Genomic DNA, 26,766 nt, shown 5'->3' on the forward strand with positions numbered 1-26,766 from the left:
CGGCCTATTGCATGACCTTGACTGAAGAACCCGATGGTAAACCATGGTACTACGATATCATGAACTACATCAAGGAGCAGCAGTTCCCTAAAGGGATTAGCTCTACAGACAGAAGGTACATAATGAAAATGGCGACGAAGTTCTTCGTCAGTGGTGAAAGCTTGTACAAGAGGTCCTATGATTCTATTTTGCTAAGATGCGTCGATGCAACCGAAGCAACACGAATTATGCAGGAATTGCATGAAGGAGTATGTGGTCCACACATGAATGGACACATGTTGGCTAGGAAAATAACAAGACTAGGCTATTACTGGCTTTCCTTAGAAAGCGATTGCATCCGACACGTTCGAAATTGTTACCGTTGTCAGATCCATGGAAACAAGATAAATGCCCCACCAACTGAATTACATCAGTTATCTGAGCCATGGCCATTTTCAATGTGGGGCATCGATGTGATCGGCCCAATTAATCCGAAAGCATCAAATGGACATCGCTTTATCTTGGTCGCAATTGATTATTTTTCCAAGTGGATCGAGGCTGCGTCATATGCCAATGTCGCTGCTCGGAATGTGATGAAATTCATCAAGCGGGATATAATCGCCCGCTATGGCATCCCTGGAGCCATAGTTACAGATAATGGGACGAATCTGAACAACAAGATTGTTGATGATTTACTCAGTGAATTCAAAATCCGCCATCTGAATTCGTCTCCTTATTGTCCCCAAATGAACGGAGCTGTTGAGGCTGCTAACAAAAACATCAAAAAGATCTTAGCCAAAACTGCTGAGAACTACCGAAATTGGCATGAAAGATTGCCTTTCGCATTAATGGCTTACCGAACATCAATTCGGACATCTACCGGGGCAACCCCTTTTTCCTTGGTGTATGGCATGGAAGCAGTCCTGCCTGTTGAGGTAGAAATCCCCTCACTGCGGGTATTATCCCAAGTGAAACTGTCTGATGCAGAATGGAAGCAGCAAAGATTGGAGCAGCTGAATATGATTGATGAAAAGCGATTGATGGCTCTTTGTCATGGGCAATGCTATCAACAGAGGGTAGCCAGATCATTCAACCGGAAGGTACACTCTAGACACTTTGAAGCAGGCGATCTTGTCCTAAGAAAGGTGCTACCACTACCCCCTGAGCTTGGAGGTAAGTTCGCTCCTAACTATAAGGGTCCCTATGTCGTGAAAAAGACACTCCCGGGAGGAGCTTTGATTCTGACTGAAATGGATGGACGCCAATTCTCCAACCCGGTCAACTCGGATGCTGTGAAGAAGTACTATCCTTGAAATAACTTCTGTGTCCCAACTTATAACAAGGGAATTGGCAGAAAAGTTATTGACAAGGACATTCTTGGTGGCAAATCTAACCGGAAAGGATTTCGCACATGACAAAGTGACTTCAAGGCCGATCCTGACAATCATGGAAGTCTCAATGGTAGTCACGCCCATATCCATCAAAGACCTTTAAAGCAGAAATTAGCTTTGCTGCGAAGTTCCCCATGCAAGTAATTGCACATGCCTGTGCAATCGGGAATCGGAGCATCCACAAGAAACCTCTCAACATGCTGGAATCGCATTGACACAGCGTGCGCTGACAGTAAAACCCTCTATTCGGAAGCATCCCTAATCATAGAGGATTTCATTCGAGCTTCGAGACCAAGAGTATGGAGGAGTAGACTGAAACAAAGAAGGCTGAACAAAGTAAAGAAAAGAAAAGACTCTGCTAGCTTTGAAGGCAAAATGGAAGAAGGGTAATTTGTATCATTCTCAATTTACCCTCAATCATCACATTTCTAACATAAGTTCATGTTTTTGTCAGAAGGGAATTATCGACATCCGAGGAAATTCAAGGAGCTGTCAATCTAATCTCAAATGAAGGGAATTACGAAGGGTAATATTGTATCGTTCCCAATTCCTGTCCCTCAATGAACAGTTCATTAACACGGTCTTTCTTATTACCTGGTAGGTTTGTCTCGCCGCCATTGCAGCATAGGTAAGTATCTCTTTCCCTTAAAACTCTTCTTTAAGAGTTGAAAGAAACAAAAGAAGGAGGAAACATGTTAAAGCAAATAAACGCTTAACCTTCCCCCAAGTGTATTGCATGTCTTTTGGAAAGAATTTCGCATGGTAATTTTACCTGTTTAGTTCACCAATTCCCTGTGAAAATTTTGACAATTCGACGAATGGTGTCGAACTGCTCCGATGTATTGAACGAGGTGTCTCAGGATGATGAGAGGCAATCCTTAGTCTATACACATTCTCACGTACCAAACCCATGTAAGATGAGCGAAAAGGTTCCACTTCTACAAGGTAAAGGGGTTTCTCGCATACGGTACGGTAGCCAAAATGACGAGAGGCAGTTCATTTCCCTGCCCCATACACTTCCATTAATCCTTTGCTTGACCATTTAAGCCCATACACTTGGAGGTTCCCTTTAAATCACCCCTGTCAAGAACCACCCCACATTGGGGCAGCTTGAAGTAAATCAGCATCACAGGGAGAATTCAAATTCAGAGGGAGCAAGAAGAGCGTCCCTCCCTTTCGATCACCGCCCTTGTGACTTCGGCCTCGTCGTTTTCACGGATCCGGTGGTCCTCGACAGAGTCTTCCAAGACAAGCACACCATCGACGGCCGGACAGTCGAGGCTAAGAGGGCTTTGTCAAGAGAGAAGCAGCAAACTAAAGCTTGTCCAAAATGCCAACATCTTATTGATAACAGTGATGAGCAAGACAAGAAGGATGAGGAGTTTGTAATATCTAAAATTTTCTATGATCATCAGCTGCAGCAGCTCACACAAGGTGAAAAGATGAATAGAAACTTTCTTGCTCTCATTTGCATTAATCTTGAGTGTTTTTATTGCAGATGAACTCTCACAATAATTTAAGTGCCCTAGGATGACGAAGAGCGGTTCTTCTTCTATCCCATACACTCATATCCCTTGCTAGCCCAATTGAGCCGGCGATTTCATTTCGTACCAACCCAGTTGGTGATCATCCCCTACACTGGGGCAAGGCAAAAGTCATCACAACTTGAGCATCAGGGTCCAAAGTACCGAATCAAGATGAAGACTCCAAGAGCCTAATAACATTGTCTGCTCAAACTTGTTTAGGCTAGTCCTGACAACACCAAAAGAGCAGTAAAAAATGCTGAAAACTTGGGGCATGAAAAAGCAGTGTGCCTGGTAAAAGCAAGGCCAATGCCCATGAATAAAAAAACAAAGAAAAAGGAAAAGGAGAAGAAGAAAAATGATGAAAAGACGACCCCAAAGGGTTAAACTTGAGTTCTTCTTCGATACAAATTCCTACTTTACGAACTCTGTCTTGACAAAGATCTGTCACATGATAGATGAAGACGAAACTACTCTTGAGAAAGCAATTGGAACAGAGATAGAATGGTATCTAGGAAAATGCTTGACGCATAAGCTCCTCAACAAAATGTTGTCAAAGATGCTAAAACACGGGATTATCCAGGGAGTTGTCCAAGAGGATCCTGATGATGAAGAAAAAGACAGGTGACAATGCCAAGATGATCACCAACTCTCACCCTTACACACATTTTTGATCCTAACGATCCTTTCGTTTCTCAACCTGTGAACCGAGCCCACGTTACGTCCCTCATGAAGTCTCTTCTGACTAGGACACTTGAATTAACGTGAAATTTCAAATGTTTATAAACAACGCTCGAGGAAGTGCGAGCAAGACTATTTCTATCTCGTTTTGCAGGGTTCTTGACTTGTAAACCCGGAGATGATTGCAGAATATTTTCTTTCATGGCCTTGACTTGGACAGTCACCTTCATTAAGCTATTGACCAAGCCTACATTACGACCTTGAAGAAAACCTCTCAGATTGGCAGCGTCGTACCGCTTGCGAGAAAACTCAGACCCTTGCGGATGTGATAACGGTCAGATTGAGTGTTTTCGATGTTCCCGTATTAATGGACGGGACAAATAGCCCTTTTCAACGAGAGCGAGTGTAAAGTCCTTTCTGACTGAGGATCCCTCGTTCAGCATCTCGAGAAGTCCACCTCCCAAGCAAAAATTGTCTTGATTGACCCTCGGTGGATGTTTGGTGATGCAAACATGGCAAAATCATCATGCATGAACTTTCAAATACACATTCTAGGATAGCCTAGCTTGTCTATCCTCGATGAATGCATGCATGTTTGCGCTAACCCTCTTTGACAGGTAAAATATCCTCAAAGACTCAAAAAACATATGACCTTTGGAGCGTCTCCAAAGATGTCACAGAAAATTTCTTCCGCCCCCCAAGTGGAATTGGCACAGCATGCTTTTGCTGCTCAGAGTTCTAATCCCCAGTGATAGAACACGAAAATTCGAGCGCTGGAGAAGCCCTCATTATCATCACAGAAGAGATGCCCTGAAAAAGGTCGGGTATTCAGCAGATGATACATCAAACCTCCGGGTAAGAAATCCCAGGTATTTCATCATATTTCTTTTCAAACTACCCAGAAGGTAAACGGGGTGTTTCTTTGAAAAAGAAAAGCATCTTGACTAGCTGGTCAAGATATTTCATACGATATTCAAGAATAGCCTCAGTTGTCTATTTCTCCGATGAATACGTATGTCTTTGTACAAAGAAAAACTTGTCTGACAGGAGACACGCCCTTAAGAGGCAGGAACGTGCCCAGGTACCCCTTATGATGCAGGTACTTTGGTAAAGCAAAATCCAGTCAGTCAAGGCGACCGAAGAAAGGTTCGGGTCCTAGACAGACAAAATCCAGTCAGTCAAGGCGACCGAAGAAAGGTTCGGGTCCTAGACAGACCAAATGAAATCCAGTCAAGGCTACCGAAGAAAGGTTCGGGTCCTAGGCAAGCGATTTCCCCAGTCGAGGCAACCGAAGGTAGATTCGGGTCCGAGACAAATGAAATCCAGTCAAGGTGACCGAAGATAGGTTCGGGTCCTAGGCAAGCGATTTCCCCAGTCAAGGCGACCGAAGAAAGGTTCGGGTCCTAGACAAATGAAATCCAGTCAAGGCGACCGAAGATAGGTTCGGGTCCTAGGCAAGCGATTTCCCCCAGTCAAGGCGACCGAAGAAAGGTTCGGGTCCTAGACAAAAGCAATCCCCGTCAAGGCGACCGAAGATAGGTTCGGGTCCTAGACAAACCATTTTTTTTGTCAAGGCAACCGAAGACAGGTTCGGGTCCTCGACACACAATATCAACTATCTGGAATTACTCTACCCTTCGGCAAGGTAAGTAGCCCCAGGTATGTTTTCATTTGCTTTAGCATGCATCATCTTATATCGCATCAAAAAAATGGGACTCTGGTCTCGCCAAAAATAACATTCATTGAACATGCCTGGGCCAAATTTAGGTGTCATTTTATCTTTGAACGTAACCTCTGCGAGCTCAATCTCTGCGAGCTCACCTTCAAAGAGGGGCAGCTGTTGACACCTATTTTTAATTTGCCCAAAATTAATTGCACAAAATTTAGGAATTAATTTTCTTTAATTCCTAAAACAAAAATATTTCAATTTAAATGCATTGCATATAGAAATTAGGTACATTTACACAAATAGAGTCTATTATAGAGTTTAATTTTAAAAAAAAAAAAATCGAGTCGGGCCAGCTCGGAGCTGGGCCGACTCGGCCCATTTCTTTTTTTTTCCTTTTTCCCCCGGGGCCCGGCCCCTTTTCCTTTTCTTTTTTTCCCTTTCGCACGGGCCCGGCCCGCTCCCTTTTCTTTTTCTTTTCTTCCTCCCCGCGCGGCCCAAATTCTCTTCTTTCTTTTTTTTTTTTCTTCTTCCGCGCCGGCCGGCCCGGCCCGGCCCGCCCTCCTCCTTCCTTCTTCCCCGTCGCTCTCGCCGCCCTGTTCGCCTCGTGCTCGACGGCGGCATGACGCACGGCGGCGGCTGCTCCTCGGCGTCGCTATCCGGCCAGAGCAGGGTCGGATGAGCACGCCGACGGGACTGGCATTAATTGCCAGTCCCGTCCTCCCCGTCTTCCCGGCTCGCCCTTATCCCCTCCTCTCTCCCGGTTCTCTGTTCTCTCCTCTGCATCCGGGAACTGACACCCCCTCTGCACCGGCCTATGGCCGCGAAATTCGCGGAGCCTAGGCCGGTGCAGGCCATCGTCACGCGGACGCCACGGAGAGGGAAGCCATCGTCCGTCGTCCGGCTATAAATAGCCAGAGAGAGAGAGAGAGCCCCGGTCGGCCGAATTGAGAGAGAAACAGAGAGAGAAAAATTGAGAGAGAAAAAGAGGGGAGAGTTGGTTCTTGCAGGTTCCCAGCCGCGTCGCCGTCGCCCCCCGATCAACCGGAAAGCCCCAGACGCGCCGTCGACGCTGAGCTCTCCCCCCAGCCCGAATCGCCTCTGTTCTGCTCTGTTTTTCTGTTCGGTTTGGCCGGGCTCGCGCCGGCCGTTTCGCGCGAATCCCGACCCATACCGTCATCCTCTGCCGTCCGTGTGTCCTCACCGAAGGTAAGTTGGGTCGCCTGAATCCCCCGGTTCGCCGGAACAGGTCAGAATTTGGTTTTTTCGGTCGCGCACGCCATCTGCTCGACAAAAGTCCTCAATGAAACCAGTTTTTGTTTTGGTCGCCGGCCGGCGAACGGCGGTCGGACGGTGACCCCGGTGGGTGGAGAGGCTCGGTTTTACTCCCAGGAGGCCGATTTGGGGGCGGCGCTGGTCTGGGTCCGCCGGCGAGAGGCCGTTTTTGGCTTCGCCGGCGGCTGCTCCCACGGATTCGGCCTGACCCGGTTCAGCCGACCCGACCCGGTCAACGACCGGGTCGGATCCGTTGACCGGGTCGGTTCCGACCGATCCGGTTCAGCTGATCCGACCCGGGTCAACGACCGGGTCGGATCCGTTGACCTGGGTCGGTCCGACCGTCCCGGTTCAGCTGATCCGACCCGGGTCGGACCCGACCCGGTCCGGATCCGCTCCTTTATTTTTATTTTTATTTTATTTTATTTTTTTAAATTTTTTTTCTTTTTTCTTTTTTCTTTTTTTTCTCCTTCCCTTTTTTATTTATTTTATTTATTTAAAAAAGGTTTCGTATTTTATTTTATTTTTTTTTAAATTTTTTTTATGTGATATATTGTTGTTATTTTAATCTAATGTGATATTATTATGCATGTTTTTTGTCTTGTTTAAATTAGACAAGCTTGAGGTTGTGCGGTAGTATTTTGCATGTTAGTTTTTATTACCGTTGTATTGTTATGCATGTTTTTAATATAATTGCATGAGTGTTGTGTTTTTGAATGTCATCTGACTTAGTTAAGGTTAGAACCTTAGGCTGCATGAATTGTTGTGTTCCTGACTGCTAATCGTTTCTGATTATGCACTCGTTTGATCACCTCACATGTTAGGAGAAAGGTCCTAAAATCAATCCAAATTGCCTGACAAACGTTTTCAAAAATGAACAGGGTAAAATGGTACCGAAAGGGCATTAGTTATCCAACTAGTGTAACCAAGTCCCCGAACTCATTTAATCTCTGGTTCGTAGGAAAAGGGTGATTCTCCCATCACCCTATTTGGGTTTCTAATCGACCCACCCCAAATCGATTAGTGGCGACTCCTTGATATAAACCACTTGCATGTTAAACACTTAAACCCTAAGTCGCGATATGGTATGGGCTTGGGAGAGCCCGAGTTAAGTCCCGAACCTAGACTTAGCACGTACCAGGCGAGCCCTCCCTTTTTTGCATGTTGTTTAAAAAGGGCTCGGGAGTTCGGTCGCGACATCATTGAATCGAAGAAAAAAAGCTTGCTGGTGGTTTGATGATTAGTGTTGTTACTCACTGATAGATGCCATGATTTTATGAAGTGTCGGTAAACTGTTGCGATTAGTGACTGGAGAGATCAGAAGCCACAGTGTTTGGCACATGTCAATTTAGATGGATGGAGATGTTTGGAGATTCTTCTTTTTCATTAATAAATGAGAATGTCAATACACATAAATTTCAATTCAAAGAGCTAAGGATTGGAGAATACTTTGATTTATGTCTCTGTGGAGCTAATACACATAATATTCATTACTTGGTCTAATCGAAATGAGAAAATTCACCAGTGAAAGGATAAAATATCGATGATGTCCTGCAGATAACAGGGGAACTTTGAAGAGAAAAGGAAGAAGAGAGATGTTTGGACTTATCAAATTACGGAAAAAGCTTTGCCTCGTTTAATGACTAGCCTTGCTGCACTTCTAATGGTGAGGGCAAATCACTTTAAATATACTAATTTTGTTGTATTATCTCCACCTGATCATTAGAAAATTGTTAAAACGTTATTTGTTGTGTTAGGGACAAAATGTACTTTAAATAAGATTAATTAAACTAGTTACAAAACCTTATTCAGTTATAATTAACTGCATTCTAATCATCCTAACCGTTTAAAACCTATATTGATTATAAAGTAATCTCGGTCAAACTTGTGATTGTATATTTAAATTTCTATCAGAAAAAATTAGAAAAGATAAAATAATGCATACGTAATCTTCAATAAGCTCACTTGTTAACTCCCTAATTGTGATTGATAGCGATGATATACGAGATTTGATAGAGTATATAGTAGACACAATGATATCTGACAGATCAAGAAACAAGGGAAAATCAATGTATTGAGACGACATAAACAACCAATATAATTCTTAGTCTTAATACTTGTCAATTTGTATATACAAATTAAACCTCATCTGTAAATTGTTTTATTAAATAATTCTGAGAAGAGCTTGAAAGGTATAGGATAATATAGGGAAAGATCTATGGCTATAAATTCTTAGAAAGTATTATACTTTTCAAATTTATCTTCATTATTGTAACGTCTAAATGAAAAAAAATTAGGGATGTAGGCTTAATGTTTGAATATACAAAATCTTAAATAAGTAATGCACATTTAACTCTAAACTTAACGGAACAAGTATGAATTGATCTGGAGTATAAATAAATTGAGTAAGTAAACCAATGCTTGTTGCTGTGGATAAAAAAGATTGAGATATCACATGGTATGCGATAAGAATACTAGAAGTGTCAATGATGCACAATTTAGTATCAAAATCTTACGAATGGTCACTCCAATCGTTCATTAACTTCAAAGTCGACAGTGTAGCTTGACAAAAAATCTTACTTCCCGTTGTTTTAAATTAAAAATAGAAATATTTATAGCATATACCGTCGCTATAAAAAAGAAAATTTTCACAAGTAGTCATATCCACTATTAATTTGAAAGAGCGAGTAGGTATAATTTTCAATATTAATGATAAATGAGATTGCTTGTATAAAATTTTGTTTACACTAATGATGTATACCATACTTTCCTAAAAAGATATCCGTACAGCGCTTTGTATATTGATCCACGTGGCACGCAGTCCAAGAAATGGTTGGCAGAACATTACATTATTCTCTCTTTCTCTCTCTCTCTCGAACCTTTTGCCACCGCTGCCTCACCACCTCCTCCTCCTCGTCCTCCTCCATCTCGCCTCTTCACCATGCCTCCCCTCTTCCTCCTTCGGACACCGGCGACCACAATGACTTCCTCATCGACAATGTTTTCCACATATTTCAAGGGCAAATTGATTTGAAAAGCCATGTTGAACAATTTATTCTTAAAATAATGCTACGGAGGATTCTCATGCAAGTTAACTCACCGACATCATTTAAATGAATGATCATAAAAGGTTCTGCAATCAAAGTGATTGTCCGTGAAGTGTTATACTGTACACCGTATAATAATTTTGGCACTTTTAGCATCCCATCGTCATATGATCCATTCCTTCATGTAAAGCCCTTTTTTTTGTGAAGGTTTTTTCTCAAAATTATTCGTTGTCCAACACATGTCATGCCTTCTGCTGAAACTTCTAATAAATCATGCAATTGACAAAATTAAAGAAACACAAACAAGCACGAAAACTGAGAAAACATGGAACAAACTCATTGTAAACTGAGGGTCATGGCATACCTTATTCATACATATAGGTGAAACATTTCCGTGAAATGTCATCCTCAGCAAATAGTGGACACCTTCATACATACAAATACGAGCTATGTCGATCGAATTTGAAGAGTGGAAAGAGAAAAGCGGGTCTTTTTCGATCCTAAAGAGTTTTGCATTCACCAAGTGAAAAAAGGACCATTAACTTCTAAAGATTGAACTTACTGATTTCTTTTACCCTGTTCGGAGAAAGCATGCATATAATTTTTTGAATGAATTTCAAGTATTCTTTTCATTGAAAATTTCCCTAGATTGGTTTCCATTGACCTCTTTCTTTTCTACAATCTATTTAGCAGAATGATTTCAAGATGCACATATTGGTCTAGTTATAGTTCAAACTCAGAAAGGATGAAGGGTTTTTATCCAATAAATTTCAGTTTTCTTCTCATTTTAGTAGGTTTATTGAAACTTTTTAGCATTTTTTTTGCAGTTCTTAATAAAGTGTAAAACAAGTGGGCATGCCAAACACATTTTCGCATATTAGCTAGTAAAGTCTATTAGTGACGGTGCAAAGTCTAGTTGAATCCCTCCTCTGTATTATATTGGGTTGGTTTTGAATAGAGAATGGCTTCCACATGTTGCACAACCACCAATTAGACCAAGAAAATATCATTCTACTGAGTTTTGTGCTTTTACAGAGGTGATTATGGTGGCATTTTCTTTACAATAGAGAGAAAGAGAGAAATATGCTGAAAGGTGGGATGAAGAGAAAGGAAAATGGGACCCGCAAAAAATAAACCAAAAAAGATAGCGAGGGAAGGTTTAAGATGCTGAAGGGTGGGACCCACAATGGGTGAAATAGTCCAAACACTTTATTGGGGAGTATTTTAGCCAAAGTATGAGTGGAAAAAGCGCGGCCCTATAGTATATTACTAGTCTATTTTAGGAACTCTAAGGTAGGACTTTTTAAACCTATGGATATTGAATTTCAGTTGTTGTTACCAAAGAAGTCTCACTTTTTAGTTGGTAGGAGCGTGAAGTTACTTTAACAAGACATAATAATTTGTCCATGATTGTCGACAAAAGTGACGGTTGCGAACTCTATACTGGTGTAGAGCTCTTCACTCGACCCGTTGAGAGTCGTTCATTAGTTTGGCATGATTATCTTACTCTTGTATTATTCAATCAATATGCGGTTGGTTTTACGAGCGGGTTACGAACACGATGTCTATAAATACCCATCAAGCATTGATGTTTTTGCAACGCCGAGAAAACTTCTCCTTGCTCTTCCGTGTGTGCATTGGTCCGACATCCGCAAAGGAAACACAAAAAAAAAGAGAGAATATGGCGGTTCAGGTTTCAGAAATTCCATCTTCTTCTCCAAATAAAGGTACAGGCCGCGTGATCGAACGTCGGTCGGCGGGTTATCATCCGAGCATATGGGGCGATTACTTCCTTAAATACGCTTCTCCCTCCAACTCAGTGGTTAGTAATTCTTCTTCTGTCATCTTCTTCTTTTGTTTTCTCGCAACTGCATTTTGTAGACTTACTTCCATATCCTTTAGTTCCGCCACATCGCTTATATGATTTCAATGGGTCTCATACATGTACGTGGTGCCTTATACGCACATAAAGAAGAAGTTGAAAATCATGAAAACATAAAGAAGGCTGAAGAACAACAATCCCACCCCATCAGAATGTCTTGTAGGACCTATGTCTGGCCCACGTGCCACCACATCGATGTCAAGTGTCATTTAAAGCAACAAAAGATTAATTGAGTTGTTTAGTCTTTGTGTAGTCACTTAAGGGTTCACAATAACTCTGATTCGAACATAAGATTTCAATTTTTAGTCCAAAAAACACTGTTAAAGCTTCACCAACCACAATATGTCCTCCATTATAAATAGACCTGTTAAAATAGGTCATAAACCCACTTCTTAACTCATATTTAATAGACTGAGTTGTTAACTTGTTATGTGGTTGGTTATATTCAGTAAATAGATCATAAATGGGTTTAGAATGGTAATACCTAAAATAATATGATTCTTAAATGGGTTTAGAACTTGCTTAGACCCAAGTCAGCTCTATGACTATGTCTTCCCTCTCTCTCATCCTCACTCGATCTTACACCCACTCACTCACTCTGTGTTCTCACCTTAATTTGGGTACGAGGTTTCCCACATTAAGTTAAATATAAAAGTGTTTTAGCAATATAAGTCGGTTCGAATATTAGTTGGGTTGAGTATGGGTCACTAGATTTGTATTACATAAAAATAGGCCAAAACGGGTTTAATGGGTCAATTTGGTCAAACCATTTTTACCTTATCTAACCCACATGTTTGACAGATCTAGCTATAAGAAACATCTCATTGTGGCATTAACTCCGTCCTCTCATATGGTCGTGGTTCTTACGGGTCCAATTTCGCTTGTCTCATGAACGAGTAACATCGAAATACAAAAATAGGGTGCACAGACGGGGCCATCAAGATTAAATTTATTTTTAAAATTTACGTATCTCATGCTTGCTTTTATTTGAAATAGAGTATAATATATTTGCAGAATTTCAAATTCCTTGGAAGAGTGGAGGGACAAATTGAGGAACTGAAAGGAGAGGTGAGGAAGATGCTGACTGGTGTCGTGCATAAACCTTTACAAAAGCTTCACTTCATGGATCAAATCCAACGATTGGGAATTGACTACCATTTTGAATGTGAAATAGACGAGCAATTAGACGAAATCCACAAAAGTTTCTCTCAACTTAATGCAGATTTTAAGGGAGATGACCTTCACATGGTGGCTCTTATGTTTTGATTGCTGCGACAACAAGGTTATAATGTTTCATCGGGTGTGTCTAAAATGTAGCGCACCAATTTGATAAGACATCCATAAAATTACTTCTATTGCTCAATTGAATTTCAAGAGAAACAAGTAAAAGAAAATCTAGAACATTAAATACGTGTATCACCTTCCTAATTTCTATTCGTTACATCTTTTTTCCAATGTTGGTTGGTTGCACAGAGGTGTTTAACAAATTCAAGAAAAGTGAAGGGAACTTCAGGGAATCACTCATCACCGATGTGCACAAATTGTTGAGCTTATATGAAGCTTGCCATTTGAGGTGTCATGGCGATTCTATCTTGGAAGCACTCCCTTTTGCTATAACTCACTTTGAATTGATTGATGAAAGCAAAGTGAGCACTAGTCTTGTGAAACAAGTGAGTCACGCCCTAAAGCAGACCCTTCGCAAGGGGTTGCCAAAGCTCGAGGCAAGGCGTTATATTGCACTCTACCAAGAAGAGCCTTCGCATGACAAAGTCTTGCTCGCCTTGGCTAAACTAGATTTCAACTTACTTCAAGAGCAACACCAGAAGGAGCTCGGCGAGATTTCAAGGTTCATTAACTTCATGTGATAGCATAATCTAAAATTAGCTTCAAGAATATGTTTTAACAACACCCGAACTTTCGATTTTTCTTGTTCAGTTTTCCAAAGGTTTACTCGTCTAGTTTCGGTTTACCCTACTAAATAGTGCTTTTGAAAGTCCTTTACAAGTGAAAAAAGGAGTTTGAACCACGCAAAGTAATCGGGCAAAAGTACTCTTAATAATGCTGATGTTTGTTTAATCGTAGGTGGTGGCAGGATATAGATGTTCCAAGAAAGTTCCCATTTGCTAGAGACAGGATTGCAAATGTCGCAACCTAACCTCCCGCAGGATTACACCACCTAGGAGTTCGGCTAATGGATTATTAAGTCTAGGCCTAACTCGGGCTCTCCCAAGCCCTTATCAATTCGCGACTTAAGGTTTAAGTTCTTAACATGCAAATCATTTCAATCAGGAGTCACCACTAATCTATTTTTTGGTGGGTTGATTAGAAACCCAAGTAAAGTATCGGAAGAATTACTTTACTCCTACGAACTAGAGATTATGGTTTCGGGGACTTGATTACACTAGATTACTCTAATGCCCTTTCGGTACATTTTCTCTTTTATTTCAAAAAAATATTTGCAGCTAGCTTGGATTGATTTTAAACCTTTCATCCACTAATATGCGAAGTGATCATTCGGGTACGTAACCAATAATATAACACTCAATAATGCAAAGCAATAAATTGCAAAATAGGGACTTACCTCAAAGCAACGAAAGCACCTGCAATGTTAGTTAGAAAATCACATTGACAACTCTAATATGATTTCTAATTAACACACAAATTCATTCAAATCTTTTTTTAGGGTTTTCTCTAATTTAACGAAAACTAAACTTTATGCAATGCATTCTACGTCTAGTATGACATGCGACATACGATTTATTTAAATGTCCTAATTCTAACAACAATTAAATGCACTATCTCTAATATGGCATGCAAATGAATCTAGACGTGAGATTTCTAATTACGAGAATTAATTAAAATGCAACTACTCTAATATAACATGCACGTGGTATTTTTATATTTTTTAATTTAAATTCGGAATAAATATTTAACCTAATTTAAATATGTAATAACAAAATCTAAGAAAGGAATTTAATCTATTCTAAGAAAATAATCAAAATTTATCCTAAACATGCAATATATTATCTACTCAAATTTTACCTAATCTTTTTGTATTTTTTATGGAAAGACAATTGATTCAATTCAAAAAAAAGACGGAAAGAAATAGCAATAAAATGAACACGACACCCAATCACAGGAAATATTATCCATATCCATTTAAATTTAGAAACAATAGATTGACAAATGATATCTCGGGCATGAGGATTGGATTGACCAATCTTTCGCACAATCGCGAATCATATCTCGGGCGGGAGATCGGATTAATGATTTTCCATACAATCGCGAGTCATATTTCGAGCATGAAATCGGACTGTCGACCATAGCACATTACGAAATTAGGAAATAATTCCTAATTTAAAGGCTATTCGGGAACTTATTTGATACGATAATAGTACTCACAGATTTGCATAAGATTGCAATATTTCAAACAAGGAAGCAATATACTCGAAAGTTAAATTAAATGAGTTTTTTACCTAATTCGAATATTTGCTTTCCAAGTTTGGACTAGCGGATGATGGCGGATTTGACGGTGGCCTCACTGCGAGGACACTTGTGAATTTGCTGGACGTTGCTGGAGTTCACGTGAAATTGCTGGCTTCACTGGTCAACCTGCAAATAATTTACCAAGGAATTCAAAGAATTTTTCCCGGGCCTGGTGAAGTATCACTCGGAGTCGTACACGATGAAATACAGCACTGCAAATGCTATAAGAGGTGTAGGCTGCGTTTGGAAACACTTTTGGGGAAAGTCTTTAGGAAAATGTAAAGGACTTTAAGCTGAAGGAGTTTTTCAAAATGCAAATTGTGTTTGGTAAGTTGTAACTTAAAAGTTCCTTGCAAAGCAACTTTGGGTAAAATAGCGTTTGGAAAAATTATACTTGCAAAGCTCTTTTTTTATTTTTTATTAAAGAAAAGTTAAAACCCTTCGCCGGAGCTGGCGAAGGGCAGGCGGCCGCCGGCAACCTAGATCTGAGGCGCGCCCAGGCGGCCCTCGCCGGCGGTCGCCGGGGCTATCCGAGCTCGTTCAGCCTCAGACGACGGCCGCCTGGCGCCGGATCTGGGTCGCCGACGGCCCTCAAAGGTCGTTTAGGTCGCGCGACCTCAGGCGGCCCTTGCCTGGGTCGCCGAATCTGGGTCGCGCAGCCCCTTGCGGCGGTCGTGCGGCTTCTTGCGGCGGTCTTGCGAGCCCAGGCGACGGTCGCTGGGTTGCGCGACCACACCGGCCCCCCTCCAGCGGTCGCCGTCCCCTCACAGCCACGCCGGCCGAGATGCAAGCGAAGAAGATGATGAACAGTAGCAGACGAGGCTAAATCCGGAAAATCAAAAATTAGACGAGGGTAGTTTTGGAAGAAAATTTTTGTCACTTGCTGGCACTATAGCATGCCGAAAATGCTGAAATGCCCAAGGCACCTCCTAGGGTGCCTTGGGCTTTTCGCCTTTTGAAGGCCGACTTTGGATCAATGGGTCTTCAAAAAACAATTACCATCCCTTGGCAAAGTGGTTCCCAAACGGAGCCGTAGAGCAGCAGCTCGGGTGTAGTGGGTGACGCTCAATGGCTTTGCGGCACAGCAAATTCATCGTCATTGGCTCAAACTGTCACGGAACGGAGCAGCGGGTTCATGACTGATTACTGGAGCAGAGACATCGTCGAGCGGCTAGGACTGATCGCGGTGGTGCAGCATGGAAGAATAGTGGCAAGCGGCGATCGCGGAGGGAGCTCTTTGACTGGACGTTGGTCACGGTCAGAGCAGCAAATCACGGTGGCTAGTGAACAGAAACACAGCGGGAGTACCAGCGTGCGATCTGGTTGTAGGTTGAAGCTCATGCCGAAACAATAAAGGAGAAGGACGGCAACTCTCTCTCGCTTTCTTACTCTTCTCTCTATGTCTCTGATTGTGTGGTCATACCAAGAGAAAAGCCCCCTCTCCCAATATTGTAAACGAAGCCCCCCTTTTATATGCAAGTGAAGCGGTCTCCGTAGGGAAACGACCAGCTCTTCTTTCCTCTTTCAAGATATTCGTACATCACGGCCAAAGATACATTCCTCCACGAGTAAGACTAATTTCCCTTCTTTTGACTGTGTGTACATCTTCTAGTGATCTGTCTATATTTGTCCCTTAATCCCTTTTGACCGAATATGGCTTCAAATCTTGCACGATTGATTTCATTCTTTAATTCAATTACCCCTAGATAAATCAATCTCCCAATTCAGCAAACTTCCCAATGAATTTTAGCCATGAGAATTAATGGGCTAGGTCAAATTTTCATCACCGCGGGCTTAATTTGATTAAGCTTAGAACCATTCATTCGAGTCCATCCGCCGACGGTTCAAATGCAAGTATATGAGCCTATTACTACTAATGCTCCTAAATTCTATATGCAATGTAATATTTTTGTTTAGGGACTAAAGATTAGTCCCTAATTTTTTATGCAATAAATTCTTAATGGTTAGCCAAAATTTAGGTGTCAACAGCAAAGATCTTCTTCTGGGCCTCAGGAGTATATTTTGAGCCGGAGTTCGCCATGGCCAGGGCTATACTAGCCAAAGTGTTCGCCATGGCTTCCATTCTCAACGATATCTACTATGTGACGCCCCGAACCCCCATCGAGCTCGCGACATCCCGCTACAGGTCGAATTTGTTGCGACGTCCCAGGAACGTCGCCGACCCAACCCAAACATCAGAGCCACATGCAGAAGCGGGTATAAAAACCCCGGACAAAAAGATGACAACAACGGGGTAGAACACCACAACAATCAAACAACAACATCTTCATACAGCACCAAACATACAAACATCATATTACAGACATAAATACAGACGACCATACTCCGCCACCGTTTTAACAAAAGATCAAGGTCTGGTTAACTTAACTTCCCTATCGGATAACCCAAGTTATACAACCCCTAATAAAATGCCCTAGGGAAAAACCTAAGGGTCGCCTCCTTCCTTCATATTCCCACTTCGCTTGGTTCGATCCTCCGGAAGACCTCTTAGGCATCGCCTGCAATTCCACTGGGCTCCCTGGGCGACTCCTCAAAACTCCAAAAAGAGGAGGCGGGCCTCCTGGGTCTAAGGCTGGGAGTCTGAAAGTGGCGGTTATACAACCGTGAGACAAATCTCAATAAGTGTACAACCCCAAACCCCACGTAGGCACTCACGTACCGCCAGACGAAAACACACATAACACACAATGATCAGCCAAACTAACAATCACATGCGACCCTACCTGGAATTCCTCACGCACGTCCCCACACATTAGTCAACCACACAGCCAGTATGCCATAGAAATACATCACCGCCGCGCGCGTGCCTCGATTATAGAGCAAAACCCACTTGGGCACGTCCCATACCATGCCTAACAGTTTTTACCTCATAATCGAGCATCACACCACGCGATACAAACACACTCGCACACCAACTCACACCACACGCCACTTTCTTAATTTCACTCGTCCCGCCAATTCTTGCTCATTCTCAGCCTTTCCACCACTACCGCGCCCGCGTAAAACGCATCAGGCCAACGGTCTTCTGACCTCGTCAGGCATCGTCACCCCGTCGGGCCGGGCATCGTCACCTCGTCAGGGACGGCATCGTCCCGCGTAAACGTACACGCCTCAGGACGGAATCCTACACACACTTTCCTTCTACCGCGCCCTCGTAAAACGCATCAGGCCAACGGTTTTCTGACCACGTCAGGCATCGACACCTCGTCAAGCCAGGCATCGTCACCTCGTCAGGGACGGCATCGTCCCGCGTAAACGTACACGCCTCAGGACGGACCTTTTTCCAATCAATCCTACACATCCGAACCTTCGTTCCACACTCTCTACACGTACCACGCCACTACACAAACACACTGCCAAACATACACACTTCACACACATTTCACATTTACACAACCTCGTCACGCGAACACCACACAAACACCCAAACTTGGCACGCGAACTCAATGCGCAATCACGCCACCACACCTCACAGCCACACAATCACACATACGAGCTCATTCAAGCATCAAACTACCCGTCAAAATGCCATGATAACACCGAATAATTCTCGAGAGAGAGAAAAACCGAGAATATATAAAATCGGGTCAAAACTGGGCAGTTTACACAGTGACCGAAATCCCAATAAAATAAATAGTAAACGAACTCCAAAAATTCTAAATTTTGGATATGTCATGAAAAACATCTTGATCAACATTTCTTATGAAGAACACGAAATCCGGTTCAATCTACAACCATGCCTTTTTGTCCCTCGAATTCAGACCAAAATCAGTTCGCTCAAACAGACCATTTTATCCTCAAAATACATTTATTTCAACATCCAGATCATCTTGAAAAGCTTTGAAATTTTTAAATGTTATAGACACAAATTTCCCCAACAACTTTTGTGAAGGAAGTATTTTGAAAATAGGCCTGGAAAAATTTATAAAAATTCGAACAGACCCGAAGGTCGGGTGAACAGTAAATCGGACAGTTTTATTTCGGTCCAAAGATGGACTTACGAATGGCATCAAATGATTTCCAAAAATTCCCAAATTAAAATATGTTATATTTAAAGATTTTTGAAACAACTTTTATGAAGAACACTTCCTCAAATTCTGGCCACACAAGTCACAGTAAAAATAACAAAATCTGGCGACGCCTAGCCGGAAATTAGTCAACACGCACCACCGAGCAAACCAGCCACTAAATTCACCCTAAACCGAGCCCTAAACCAGCCTAACAATACCCGAGGTCCTAGGCGACATTTGGGGAGATCACTTACCTAAGAAAGGTGAGACAAACTAGCTGGATGGGTGGCTGAAACGGGCGGAACAGCAGCAGTAGCAGCTCTGGCGGTGATGGAAGGAAACGAAGATGAAGAGAGTGAGAGAGAGAGAGAGTGATCGTGGGGCTGGCTGAATGAGAAGGAAGAGAGAGAGAGGGAGTCCAATCTGGTCAAAGATGATGGCTAAAGGGCGCCACGTGTCGCGATCCGGGAGTTTTGACCAAAATATCCCTAATCCGACGGCCCTCGATCAATCCTATCCAATAATTGAGGGGCAAAAGCGTCCAAGGTCCAATAATGCAGCTGATTTTTCAGACCTGATCAATCCCAAAATTATCCTAAAATTCGGAACTGAAAAATAGCCCAGGGGCAAAATGGTCATTTTTCCGGTCTCGGGGCGAAATTTCAATTTTTGTCCAAATCAACCCCAAATGTGCGTGGCCAACATAATATGGCGTCGGAATCGCGAAAATAGCTTCTTAAGCCCTCGAAAATCGACTGCAAAGTCCTGGGAATAAAATAATATTATTTTTCGCTTCCGAGCCAAAATTCCAATTTTTGGCCGTAACTATTCCAAATGCGCGTGGCCACCCCAAAATGACGCTAGCCTCGAAAAATAACCTCAAACGACCTCAAAATCCAACATTGGTGTCCCTAGGGGCAAAACCGTAATTTTTCCAGCCCCGAACCGAAATCCATTTTTTTTGCAGAAATGGGTGGCCCCAAGGTTGGCCAAGCCAAAAACGTCATCGGCCGCTCAAAATTGTCACTTTCAAAATTCTCGATTCCCAGGCCCGAATTCTAAGAAATGACTAAAATTGAACAATCGCGACTTTAGCTTATCTCTTGCTAACGGGTGGCTCATTAGGATTACGCGCTCTCGACCCATGACCGACACTAAGTCAAATCACGTTTAAGTTTGCTCGAGCCAAGGCGACCTCGATCGTCATATAATTGCGAGGGTCTGTCACTAGTGCCCTTTGGACACGATCAATCAAATAGATGGGTCTCGGTTGGCTCAAAACATTCCCTCGTCAATCCATATGGTCGAAAATCGAACCAAGGTCGAGTTCTTTGGTCGTGCGAACTCAATCCCGTAATAGCCTTACCCCTAAGGTTAGCATCCCGTGAATGCGCATTTCCGGGTGAGATTTCACTACAAGTGCATTGGCCAAAATATTCATTTCATAGATCCCGGGAAAAGGATCGAAAATTCAGACTGTTACATACTATGTCTATGGCACATTGGAAGAACTCGTACTTCTCACTAAAGCAATCCAGAAGTACATGATCCGCATTCTCTTTCTCAAATTTTTGAATTTGATCAATTTTATATAGATTCAAGTGTCATTTTCCAAGATTTGAATCCAACTGGGATGTTGATGCCATGGATGGACTACCAGAGTATATGCAAGCTTATTACATGGAGCTTCTTCATGTCTATCAACAAATTGGGAATGAAGTGGCCACAAAAGGAAGATCATACTGCCTCGTCTATGCAAAAGAATCCGTAAGCATAATCTATACACTTTACATGCATCGAACACAATTTTTACTTAGAAATCCAACATTCTTGTTTGTGTTTAATTTCTCATATGAAGAAGCTCGCGAGAGCCTACTATCCGGAAGCCAAATGGTTCCTAACCAACTACACACCAACACTGGAGGAGTACATGCCCCTTCAACTAGTAATGACTGGCTATGGAATGATGGCGACTACATCACTTGTGGGAATGGGCGATGTGGTCACAAAACATGCTTTCGAATGGTCGATTGGCAACTGCAAGATTGTGAAGGTTGCACAAACCATCTGTAGGCTCATGGATGACATTTCGTCTCACGAGGTATAGTATAAACATGATTATCCTCCAACAGCCTAATAAAATTAGATCGACCACCAATTAATCTAATAACACCTATGTCGTTTGCATGCCGTTTGAGCAAAAGGGGGGGGGGGGGGGGGAGTGGGGGCATTTAGTATCTACGGTGGAGTTGCTGATGAAAGAACATGGCCTCTCAGAGCGGGAAGCTGGGAAGAAACTCCAGAATAAAGTCATCGATACGTGGAAGGACACTAATGAAGAGTTTCTACGTCCAACCGCAGTCCCTATGCCGATTCTCACACAAATGATCAATCTCTCGCGGGTGATGGATGTGTTATACTGCGATGGGGATAATTACACCCATTCTGGAACCATGCTCAAAGATTATGTGACATTGCTCTTCGTTAGTCCCTTGCCGATGTGAAGTTTGGACCAAACGTCGTCACACCAATTACAAGAATATGAGATGTTTGAATATATGTAAACAACCAAATGCAGTCTTGTCTCGACGCTCAAAACACATTTTTGGTGAGGGCTCTGAGTATCTTTATCATTGTTGTTCTTTTTTGTAACACATGAATGAAAAATTTCAATACTCACGGAAAAGGTATTACAAAAAGTATTGCTTGATTTGAACATTTCGCTAAGCAAGTAGCACTTGCGTTTTTTATATGGAGAGAGAGAGATCTCGCCCCTATTTACATTGCTATTGGGACAAGCCCTGAAGCCACACTATGACGACACGTGTGACGAGCCGTCCCTGAAGAGGTAGTCTAACTAGGAATGATCGTTTTTTGTGTGGTCCGGTTCACACCCAGGAAATAGGAACCTGATCGATGGGACCGGTTTCCCTTTTTTGGAACTAGGAACCGGACTATCGTATCCTGAAGAGGTAGTCTGACGATGGCTTTGACCATTCATAACAAGGCGTAATTGTTTATTAAGGCCTGATTGATTCCGTAATGGGCGACTCTATATAGAAAGTAAATTTTCCTGTATCATGCATATCGTGCTAAATAGTTATTTGACAAATCATGCAACAAACGCTAAAAGTTAAAATGGTATTTATGTTATATAAGAATCATTAATATCTTGCATGAATGTTTAATGCAAAAAATTATTCGAAGCCTGCGTCAAATATGCTGAGATAATCGCTAGTGGCAAGATCCTAAAACACGAATTGCCCAGAGTAACAAACTAAACCCCTAAGGCTACATTTGATAAACCATGCACTGATTAGGATAAGATATGATATGATAGAATAAGATAGGATTAGAAATCCTCCGGAATATGAAATATCTAGAAAATGACAATAGAAGTACTACAATTTTCATACGACACTCATTTCAGTAAAATAAACTTTTCGAGCGATCACTTCAATGCTGCATCGGTAAAAAATCATCACTTAAGTGTCTATTTTGACAATTCGTTCTACATGGCCTTTTGAATTAAATTTTGACTCCCAAATGATTTTTTTTTTTTAAAGAAACTCAAGTTTGGCATGAACAATTTTCGACTAACGTGGCAAAAAAGGGCCAAAACAACTTCGTTTGGCTTTTTATTCCCCCAAATTGACTTTGACAATGAATCCCTCATTCTCGAGTCTTCTCTTGAAAGCTTGACCGGAGAAGAATAAGATTGAAGAACCATGACTCAACCATCGGAGAAGAAGAGATAGAAACGGAGGATTCGGTTGTGAGGTTAGGGTTCGAAGAAAACAACTAAAGCACCAATTTACCTTATCTTCTACTTCATCTTATTCGTCTTCTTCTTCATCTATGTCTTCACCTTCGTCCAAAGAAGCCCAATTACAAGAACCAATTCATTCAAGTAACCATGTTGCTTCCTCTCCTTCGTAGCTCTTGTTTGTCTGATTCTTTTTTGATTCTTGTTCATCCAGCTCTTGCTCTCCATTGCAAATTTCAACACCTAATTTTGTCCTAATTTCTCGGCTGAAGAACACATCAAAATTAGGATTTGAAGAAAAGAACGAATTTAGCCCCAATTTACAAATTTGGGGTAAATAACACACATGGATGACGTCATTTAGGGCAATTTGTGCTGACTCACTTTACCGGTGACCCACGTCGAATAGAAAAACATTAAACTATTGCTATGTCAGATTTTTTGGCAACCCAAATAGGAGATGACACTAAAATGGTCGTTTTTTTTTTTACAAAAGTGGCATATAAGTAATCACTTGATAAATTTTGATACTAAAGTGAGCGCTATACGAAAGTAATGACACTTTAAGTGTCCTTTTCCTATGAAAAATCCCATCAAGAATAGGAATTAAAATCTTTAAAAATCCTCCAATTTGTCTAGCTACTCTGGCCTTCACCCCACCATGTGCGGCACTCCCCTATAGTGCCCCGAGGCCGCCGTTTGTCCATTACCCTCTTGATTGGTTTTCTCGTGGTCTTCAATGTCTACGCAACCACCCCCATGCAAGGGTCGCAACCCCCTATCCACGTTACAAAGATGGACATATAAAGCTCGATGCGATTGATGTAAAACTGAAAATATCAGGTGTAATGTAAATACTGGCTACTTAACAAAGGCTATTTAGATTAGGGGTGTCCAAAATACCCTAACCAAATTGAACCAACCCCACCAAAACCGATCGAACAGAAAATTTTGGATCTTTTTTATTCGGGTGTCATTCGGTTTGGGTAACAAGTAATGGAATTTGGGTAATTTGAGTTTGGTTTGGGTTTCGGGTTTTCCCTTCTTCTTTTTTTCCTTCACGCGCGCTCTTTCTCTCTCCTTACTCTAATTGTCCACTCGCTTCTCTCCTCTCACTCACTTTTCCCGGCAAAAGGACACTATAAGTGCCATAAGTTGTATACGGCGCTCACTTTAGTGCCAAAAGTTTTCGCCGGCTCACTTAAGTGCCAAATCGGAGGAAAAACGATCACTTAAGTGCCAAATGTTTTTTTTTGGATCACTTAAGTGCTAAAATTTTTTAAAAGCGATCATTTAAGTGCTAAAATTTTTTAAAAACGATCACTTAAGTGCTAATCTCCGGCGAGCCACATCAGCTTCAGAAATTAATAAAAAAAATGCCATGTTGGATTTCTAGCGAAAAATTGTGTACGGCATCGGAGTTTGCACTTAAGTGATCATTTTTCAAAAATTTAGCACTTAAGTTATCGTTTTTCAAAAATTTTAGCACTAAAGTGATCCAAAAAAATTTTTTGGCACTAAAGTGAGCGTCGTACACAACTTATGACACTTGTAGTGTTCTTTTGCCCACTTTTCCCTCTCTTTCCCTTTTCCGCTTTATTCTCTCTCCTCCACTTTCCTCGCAGCATTTTCATTTCCCAAATAGTGACAAAACACAAAATCCACTGGAGCTTCTCGATTCTGCAATCCCCACCGAGTTTTTAACACCAAAAACTGAGCACTACATCAAGAATCGCTCAGATCAAAAGAAACCTAAGAGCTGGTGAACTTGGTCACCGCCTTGGTGCCCTCTGACATGGCGTCCTTGGCAAGCTTGCCAGGGAGCACGAGCCGGACGACCGTCTGGATCTCCAGGGAGGTGAAAATCGGCTTCTTGTTGTAGCCGTCGAGCCTCAACGACACCTGGGTTAGCTTCTCAAAGATGTCATCGATGAAGCTGTTCATGATGCCTATGGCCTTGCTCAAGCTGCCGATGTTTGGGGGGACCTGATTCAGCACCTTGATGATGTAGATCTTGTGCGTCTCGACACTCCTCTTCGCCCGTTTCTTCTTCTTGTTGCCGGCTTCTTCTCCACAGTCCCTCCAGCTACACCGCCACATTGGACCGCTCAACCGTTGCTGCAGCATCCTCATACTTGGGGAAGCTTGTGGCTGTGGCGGGGGCTGACGACGAGCTTGAATCGACATGGCCATGTCGCTGGGTTGGGTCAGGAAGGGGGGTGATGGCGAGCAGTGTGCCAGCGAGCGGGACCACTATGTCCGTTGTCACGATGTCTCCTAGTACGTTCTATTTTCTGGAGACAGAGGATGCGAAGGGAAGAAGAAGAAGCGCAAAACAAGAAAGAGGAAACCGAACCAAACCGTGTTTTTGGTTTGTCATGATGTCTCCTAGTACGTTCTATTTTCTAGAGACAGAGGATGCGAAGGGAAGAAGAAGAAGCGCTGTTGACACCTATTTTAATTTGCCCAAAATTAATTACACAAAGTTTAGGAGTTAATTTTCTTTAATTCCTAAAACAAAAAAATATTTCATTTTAAGTGCATTGCATATAGAAATTAGGTACATTTGCATTAATAGGTTCTATTAGAACTTAAAAAAAAAATTTCAAAAAAAAAAAGCGAGTCGGGCCGGGTCGGGGCCGGGCCGACTGGCCCTTTTTCCTTTTCTTTTTTTTCCCCGCACGGGCCCCTGGCCCTTTCCCTTTTCTTTTTCTTTTCCCCGCGCGGCCCATCCCGCTTTTCTTTTTTTCTCTTCCTCCCCCCGCGTGGTTGGGCCTAGCCCGGCCCAGCTCCTCTCCTCCTTCTTTCTCCCCCGTCGCCGTCCCTGTCGCCTCTCTTGTTCACCCCTGCAGCCGGCCGCAGAGCGTGAGCGGCTGAGCGCCTCCGCGCTGTCCCCATCAGGCCAGACGATGGCCGACAAAGCATGCTGACGGGACTGGCATTAATGGCCAGTCCCGTCCCCCCCGAAAACCCGGACCATCTCTCCCCCCTTTTTCCTCTCTTCCCCGTCTCTCTGCACACTCCTCAGACAGGCCCCCCCTCTACACCGGCCTGCAAATGGCCACGAAAGTCGCGGGGCGGCGTAGGCCGGTGCAGGCCGTCGTCAGCGTGCGTGAGCAGGTGAGACGCGTCGTCGCCGGCTATATTAGCCAGAGAGAGAGAGAGAGAGAGGCCGGGTCGGCCATTTTGAGTAACAGAGAGAGACAAGGATTGAGAGAGAAAACCGAGAGAGAGAAAGAACAGACCGAGAGCATACCGACCGTGAGGAGAAGGCCAGTCGTCTCGCCGGCGCCCGCAGACCAGCCAGAAACCTCCCAGACGCACCGCCGACCGGTGAGCAGTCCCGGCCCTGTTTTTACTATGTTTTTCTGCACCGGTCGGCCGGGATTCGTGCTGGCCGTTAGGCGCGAATCCCGGCCCATACCGACCATCCTCCCGGTCCTTAGTCACCGTCGGGATCAATCTGTAGCCGCCTGAGTGAGCCGGAGTCCCGAAGCAGGTCGGAGTTCCTTGTTTTTTGCAGCGCCGCCCACCTGTTTGATGAAATGCCTCAAAGAGGCTGATTTGTTTTTTGGCCGCCGGCCGGCGAGCCGGACGTCGGACGGTAAGTGGACGGCAGAGGAAGCTCGGGGACGGTCCCAGAGGCCGGATTCGGGGCCGGCGCCGGTCTGGGTCGGCCGGCGGAAGGCTAATTTTGGCTCCGCCGGCGTCCCCGCGTGTTTGTGCAAGCGGGGTTGACCCGACCCGGATCAACCGACCCGACCCGGGTCAACGCCCCGGGTCAAATCCGTTGACCCGGGTTAGTTCCGACCCGACCCGGGTCAACGCCCTGGGTCGGGTCCGTTGACCCGGGTCAGACCTGACCGACCCGACCCGGTTATTATTATATTATATTATTTTTATTTTTTAAAATTTAAAAAATTAAAAAATTTTAATTTTTTTTCTCTTTTTCTTCTTTTTCTTCCGTATTTATTTATTTTATTTTTATTTTTAAAATTTTTTTTTAAATTGGTGTGATATATTCTAAATGTTTAATTTA

At 42.9% G+C, this 26,766-nt stretch overlaps 1 protein-coding gene and 1 pseudogene across 1 annotated transcript; one reads left to right on the forward strand and one right to left on the reverse strand.

Moving 5' to 3' along the window:
• Positions 1–11,207: 11,207 nt before the first annotated feature.
• LOC115679455 ((-)-germacrene D synthase-like) lies at positions 11,208–21,545 on the forward strand (annotated as a pseudogene).
• A 2,934-nt stretch (positions 21,546–24,479) lies between these two features.
• On the reverse strand, positions 24,480–24,920 carry LOC115679492 (histone H2B.5-like). Its single transcript, XM_030603089.2, has one exon. It carries the CDS (start codon positions 24,918–24,920, stop codon positions 24,480–24,482), a length of 441 nt encoding a protein of 146 aa, XP_030458949.1.
• Between the last annotated feature and the right edge of the window lie 1,846 nt (positions 24,921–26,766).

The sequence above is a fragment of the Syzygium oleosum genome, unplaced genomic scaffold (genome assembly GCF_021117445.2).
Source record: "Syzygium oleosum isolate NSW1041296 unplaced genomic scaffold, Sole_v2.1 Sole_v2.04, whole genome shotgun sequence".
Classification (NCBI taxonomy): domain Eukaryota; kingdom Viridiplantae; phylum Streptophyta; class Magnoliopsida; order Myrtales; family Myrtaceae; genus Syzygium; species Syzygium oleosum.